At 47.7% G+C, this 7,160-nt stretch overlaps 1 protein-coding gene across 1 annotated transcript; it reads left to right on the top strand.

Annotated features, from left to right (window-relative positions):
- The first annotated feature begins 2,798 nt into the window (after positions 1 to 2,798).
- On the top strand, positions 2,799 to 6,288 carry LOC115331615. Its single transcript, XM_042293611.1, is given in 11 exon segments — positions 2,799 to 2,959; positions 3,548 to 3,681; positions 3,916 to 3,987; positions 4,069 to 4,119; positions 4,226 to 4,303; positions 4,390 to 4,461; positions 4,543 to 4,593; positions 4,697 to 4,774; positions 4,861 to 4,923; positions 5,059 to 5,471; positions 5,944 to 6,288. Coding segments are annotated over 11 exon segments (1,518 nt in total).
- Positions 6,289 to 7,160: the final 872 nt, after the last annotated feature.

Genomic DNA, 7,160 nt, shown 5'->3' with positions numbered 1-7,160 from the left:
CGCGAACAGCCCAAATAGAAAAACAAATAGAAATACAAGCTACGACGTGCCGTGTGGGGAAACAAACTCATGGCTTCGAACCGCATTGGAGCGGCTTGATTTATTGGCTTTCAAATAATTACGGCATGATTGAGTTGTTTACTTTTTAATAAGAGATTCAACCCCCTAGCCATTCAAAATACTTTCAGAGGTATGACATTGCAGGGAAAGAATCAACATGCTGCGAATATGTTTTATTGCTTAGGGAGTCACCGAAAAGTTCCGCACGTTCAAAATGACCAGTATAAAAGACGGAAACGCAGAGCACGGGTGTAGTGTTCGGGTTAGTGTGGTGTTCCGTTGTATTGATATTTGTGTGTGCAGTGCATGTGCTTAATGTATGTTCACCTGATGCTTGTAATAAGTGTATGGGTGTCATGTGTGTGTAGTAGAAAGTCCTCAAGCGCAGTAGTGGCCTAAGAGAAGCAAATAATTTTTTGTAGAACATGAATAGGGCGGTACCTAGCGTTACCTAGCCTGGCTACTTGCAATTACTCTGCTTGACCCCGCCATCTTGTGGCTAGCGATTTAACCTTCTTTCACGCTACGCGATAAACAGCGGCTTCGAGTTCGTCTTGCGAGAGTGGCTTTTGGTTTCGGGGAGTGAGTTTGCCCTTCTCCGTGATGTGCGGTTGACGAAGGAATTGTGACTCGAGGAACACCAAAGGTAAGACGCAAAGTGCGCAAAGTAACTGGGTATCCGTTGTCTTCGTTTAACATCGCAGTGCTGTCGACGAGAAGACTGAGTAACTGCTTTGGAAACGCAGGTTTCTGTACCTGTGGGGGGAATCTGGCTTCGGAAATAAACACAGTTTGCGGAAAGCTCGTGTTACGCTTTCATTTGCTGCTGCTCTCGTCCCGTACAAGAGACGTAGCGTCCTCGTTAAGCCTTATTGGGCTCCATTTGCTCGATTCGGGGCCGCCATATTGAGATGCAAGCGACGGAGGAACTTTGCTCCCCTGCTTCAGGGACGAAGGTTCCTCCCTTTCTAAAGGAACATAGGTTACAAGACCGTTCCTCCCGTAAGGGAGGACTATACGTACCCTTTTTTCTAAGAGTGCTCGTTTACCGTTGAATCTCGACCCTTCCAATGAGGGGTATTTGGCCCATACTCTCCCATGAGTTTGCGACCATTGAACTCCACAAGAAATCCTTACTTTCTCAGTGGTCTCATCGGCTGTAAAACAGGGAACCGAATCTGCAAGGTTTGTAAGGTTCGTATTTTATTATTGCTGTAAATACAAAACACAGCTCGCAGACCCGTCAGTCATGATATCTCAAAAGAGTCATGAACCTCGGTCATTCTGTGCTGGCTTGTTACATATTAACTACTTAGCATTATTATTAAAAATCTGAACTATGTTATTGTTTTTAACATTGTATAGTAAACCTTAGGTATATACAGCGCTGATTAGTCTGTGTTTAAAAAATCTGACGTCTTCTGGGGCTGGCAGTTTCTTACAGAAATGGCTTCTTTTTTTCTCAGTCCTCGTCTGTGCCGTGTTTGAAGGGGAGGAAGTTCAGATGGGAGGGGTTGGACCCGTTCCTCAGAACATCTTCCCGGCAGAAGTCCAGCCGTTTCTAATGTTCCTAAAGGCTTCAGCTCATGCAAAACGTGATATCTGTAGGCTCCGCATGTTGTTCTAGTGCACGATGCGACGCACAGTAAAGCAGAAGACGCCAAAAAAATGTGCCACTCTCTCGGGCGATAGATGAGGGTCCGCTACGAACGCTCCCAGAATCCCGTAGAAGAGTCACTCCTTTTCCGGCGTGCTGGCGAACATTTGCTTCTTGATGGCGATGCTGCCCCCTTCCCGAAGCGCCGGACCCAGTTCCAGCCGGTTCACTTGGAACGGTAGCCTCCAACGGCGCTCGCATCGGTATCGACTGCGAATTCCTTCTTGAAGCTTTTTGTCCTCTCAGTACCAGAGCACCACATCCGTGCGTTGCTCTGGAGTAAGTTGCCTCATGAGGCCCGTAAGTGCAGAGAAACACGACGGAAAGTAAATGCTATTAACCGGGGGGCCGGTGTCCGGGTTCCCGAAGACTAAAAGAATGCACACGACGTCTGCTAGAATAATTATTTTTAGAAATGTTATTTCTTAGAAAATGAGACCCAAGTATCACAGTGTACATTTTAATAACGATTTCGAATTATTGCCCTACTACATGCGCTAACCTTGGACTGGTTTGGAAATACCAAAGTACGCAACGTCGCCACTGGGTGGCCCCACAGCCAACTGGCCAGGAAACACCTGCAAGCGGCGACAGATGGCGGGCAGGGTGCGGGTGCGCTAAGGTCCCGCTATACTGAAAGGTAGCGACATCTCTTGAAGAATGCCGCCCGCTCCTCTCATTGGACGAACGAAGTCCACCAGGTGGAGCTCGCTGCGCGCGGGTTTTGTTTTGGTTGTTTTCGCTTTTCGAGGCCTTGCGGCGCCATTTTTGTTCCAGCGGCCCGCCGAGCCAGCCGCCGTCGACTACAAACTGCCCGGGTAAGCTGCTGCATTCACACTGGCGTTTGAATAATTTGAATCGCAATCGCACTGCTGTTCCGCTCGTTGTCCCCATCAAATGCGCGTGTGTTTGTAATAAGTATTTAAACAGCAGCATTCGCAAACGCAGTCAAACCGCCAGTGTGAATGCAGCAGCTTATGGCGCGCCTGGGGAGTTTTGGTTTGGGGTCTGGGAGTTTCCTTTTTCACTCGGCGTCAGTTTGTAGCGTTTGTAGCCTCTGACGGGTGTTATGTCGTGAGCCATGACGGGGTGCTGCGAGTGCGGGTGCCACAACCGTCACAGCGACGGCAAGAAGTTAATTAGCATTCCATCCGGTAAGCACGACACGGCTCGCCGGAAGGTTTGGCTGTACAGGATCGGCCGGCCGAATTTCAAATCGGCGCAATCGACACGGCTTTGGGAGGTAAGTGCCTAGTGTTTCGATGATTATCGGTGACCTCGTATCGTGTGTTTTGTCGACTGCTGTAAACGGCACGGCACTTTAAGCACGTCTTGCTAACGTAAGAACGTCATCGCCTCACTTCATTTGAGTTTATTTCAGTTGTGTGCTAGGCGCAATTTCATCCACGCCGAAAATGTGTACTTTGTTTTGGGGTGGATGTCAATAAATATCTCAAACCGGCGGGAATGCTAGATGTTACGTGCACGTGGACCATTATTTATTATTACGTGAACGGACAGCAGCCTATAGCTTGATATTTAGCGTGACGCCGAGTACTCAACAATATCCGTGCATTTCATCTACACAACACACCATAAACCACGAGTGTTTTCGGTTGTACGTCGTTAATTTAAAACTGCTGGAGTCCGAAAGAGGTGCCATACTTTTTGTACGAGTCGACAATGCGCTAGGGTGGTATACTTGTCGGCAGCTTTTACATTACGATAGTTGAGTATCATTATCGGAGCTGAAAAACGGTCTACTAAAACCCCTAATATGTGTGCAATTTCTGAGTGACTTTTTTTTTTTTTTTTGGGGGGGGGGGGGTGGGTTCACGTTACTGACGATCATTTCGAGCAACTTGTTTTTACAAAATTTGGCGTGAAAAAGTTGAAACCAGACGCTGCCCCAAGCATTTTCGTGCACCGCAAGCAGCCAACACCTCGAAAACCTCCTGCCAGACGTAAGATGAAAGCATAGCAGGTTCTTTCTTTGTTCAATACAAACATGTCTGTTATTCTTTGAAGTCTGTTTGAAAGATCAATACCTAGGAGAAATTTGAAGGTGTGAAAAAAGCGACTAATTTACAATGACACTCTTAATTCATTTGCCAACCTGTACATTAACATGGATTGTCGCCTGTGTGAGGCTATTTCTCTATCCCGTCTCATGACAGCCCTCTCCCTATTTTTTGCAGGCGATGCAACGGTCAACAATCTGGCTTCTGCTGCCCCTTCACACACTGCAACGGCAATGCAGGACGCCAACTGTGAGTGGGGTTTGCCGAGTTTCTTTTTTCTCCGGAGAGTGCACTGCTCATTGTTGCTGTCATTTGTTCTTTCACTTGCAGCTCCTCCACGTGGCGACTCGGGTGGCCAGCTGCCGCACTGCTCTTGGCAGGGTAAGGGCAACGCACTTTGCACCGGGCCCTTAAAGGGTGCTAAGCATGCTTTGCCGTTATTATTCTCAGTGTTGTTATTCATACCGACTTGCCTCACTTCATGCAGACCCGCAAGCTCCCGCGTCACTGGATGCAAGGCTCGATGGCCCCCAGATGCTGTTGGCAGCCGCAGCTCATGTCGAATGTGAGTGCTCCTTCCTGCTAAGTGCAACATGTGTGAGGCTATCTGTGCATCCAGTCTCAAGACTTACCCCTCCCTATGCTGTGCAGGCAATGTATCGGACTACAGAATGGGTTGTGCTGCCCCTTCACACACTACAACGGCTCCGCAAGACGCCAACTGTGAGTGGGGTTTGTCGAGTTTCTTTTTTCTCCGGAGAGTGCACTGCTCATTGTTGCTGTCATTTGTTCTTTCACTTGCAGCTCCTCCACGTGGCGACTCAGATGGCCAGCTGCCGCACTGCTCTTGGCAGGGTAAGGGCAACGCACTTTGCTCCGGGCCCTTAAAGGACGCTAAGCATGCTTTGCCGTTTTTCTCAGTGTTGCTATTCATACCGACTTGCCTTACTTCATGCAGACCCTGAAGCTCCTGCGTCATTAGATGCAAGGCTCGATGGCCCCCAGATGCTGTTTGCAGCCGCAGCTCATGTCGAATGTGAGTGCTTCTCCCTGCTAAGTGCAACATGTGTGAGGCCATTTGTGCATCCTGTCTCACGACTTCCTTTTCCCTATGTTCTGCAGGCACTGCATCAAAACACAGTGAAGCCACTACACATGACGGAGACATGGACAGTGATGTCGATGGTAAATAGCAACGTCTCATGTTGATCGACATACAATGCCATTTTCCTGCATTATGCCACATTCTAATGTTGTGTGACATACAATGTCGAGTTCATACCTACTGCCACATCTTCACTTGGATATGTTGCTTAACAGGGTCCTCCGTGAGAAACCAGCCTATGTCTTGGGAGTTTGTGGCTGCCCTCCACAGAAGGATCAAGGAGCTTGAAGATCACTTACACAGAACACAACGGAAGTTGTCACTTTCACAGCGGGAGAAGAACAAGGCTCTTCAAGAAAAGAACGCCATGAGGACGCAAGTTAATCGGTTTTTGGCGCCCGACCAGCTGCAGTGAATGGAAACGTCCACGATGAAGGGGACGCCGTGGTCGACACCAACCATCGAGAAGGCATTGAAGCTGAGGTTGTCATGCGGATCCCGGGGGTACAACGTCGTCAGAGAGACTGGCACACCACTGCCGGCTGAACGAACCTTGCAAAGACAACTCGAGAAGTTCAAGTTTGCACCGGGCATATTGCACGAGATATTAGATTCCCTCGCTGTCAAAGTGAGTAGATGCATCGCTTATTGTGACTTCATACCTAATTGTACACATATAGTTCTGCAGTAGTTTTAAATTAAAACCTGATATTACTGTTACCTATAAGTAATATCTTGTGTGGTATATAGCATCCTGATTTCACCCAATTTTTTTTTTACCAGCACTTTTCCAGCAACAGCAGATGCTTAATCTGTTATTAGAGGTAATAATCTTGTTTTGTTAAGTACTAACACCATTAAGAATGACCAGAATAGCTCAGATGGGTTAGAAATGAAATGGGCTGTTCCCGTTTCCTGTTCAGGATATCCGAAACATTCAGATGTTGTTATACTATGTACCATCCATGGCAGTATGAGAAAGGCAAATCGAACGCCTGATAAGGCGCTCGACCTGGCCTTTTTCAGATCTTTCCCGTCTACACTCTATGACGCATGATGCCGGTTACGGAATCTCACACTTGTTCTCTCATCTATTGTAGGTGAGCCTCATGGAAGACCACGAGCGGCATGCTGTTCTCATGTTTGGTGAGATCCAGCTCAAACACGGGCTTTCCTACTACCAGGCAAGCGGCAGAATAATCGGCAGGCCAACTATATCCTTGGCAAATGGGGCTCTTCCAAAAGATGCTATGGCTAAGAAGGGTTTTGTTTTTATGTTGGGGGATGTGACAACTCGCTGGAAGCAGACAATAGCGTACCACTTCACTGGAAATTCTTTCAGCAGTACAAAGCTCAAAGAGGCACTTCTTTCCATTCTTCGAGAGTGTGAAAAAATTGGTCTCAGAGTGGATGCTATTGTCTGCTACATGGGAGGTGGAATTTAAGGAATCTGGAGGCAGTTCGGGATTGTCGTCTGCAAATACTCCAGAAGCCGGGTTTCTTGTCCCCACCCCTGTGATCCAAGCCGAAGGCTGTACTTTATGGTAGATGTCCCACATTTACTAAAGAATTTGCGTAACCACCTCACTCGTGGGCAATCGATCATCTTGCCGGCTGATGTAGTTAAAAAGTATGGACTGCCATCCAATGAGGTAACCCTTCCGCGTGTTAAGGAGCTTGCAGAGATCGACTCCAAGCTTCAGTTAAACATCGCGCCACACCTGAAGCCAGCGTGCTTGGATCCAGGATATTTGAAAAAATGAAAGTGGGGCTGGCTTTTTCGCTTCTCAATCATGACACTGCTGCAGCTTTGCGCTTCCTTGTTCAAAGAGGAGACATGCCACAGGATGCCCTCACGACTGCTTGGTTCATTGAGGTGGTATTCAAGTGGTTTAAGATAATGACATCTTGAACAACAAAGCTTGCCATCAGCAAACTTAACGAAGTAAAGTATGACGACACAGTCTTGTTCCTACAAGATACAATTCGACTCTTTGAAAGCCTAGAAATTATTGATCTCGATGATGACAAGCATGCCTGGAAGCCAGTTCAGACCGGCATCATATTGGTCACCACAGTTGCCCTAGAACTCCAAGACTACTAGCTCAACACCAAGGGATTTTTTGTGCGCTACTTGGCCGGTTCGGACAAGACGCACTAGAAAACCTGTTTTCTGCTCTTCGGACGAACAATCCAGTGCCCAAGCCATATGAGTTCCGCTGCGCAATCAGGGCTGCAACAATGGCGCAATTCTTAAGGCCTAGCAAAGATGGTAGTTATGCCCATGATGCCGGGTTTTCTCTTGTTGGATTAGACG

Source organism: Ixodes scapularis, unplaced genomic scaffold, assembly GCF_016920785.2.
Source record: "Ixodes scapularis isolate PalLabHiFi unplaced genomic scaffold, ASM1692078v2 PGA_scaffold4__175_contigs__length_147842914, whole genome shotgun sequence".
In the NCBI taxonomy this organism is placed as follows: Eukaryota; Metazoa; Arthropoda; class Arachnida; order Ixodida; family Ixodidae; genus Ixodes; species Ixodes scapularis.
This window is presented reverse-complemented; position numbering and strand designations above follow the sequence as displayed.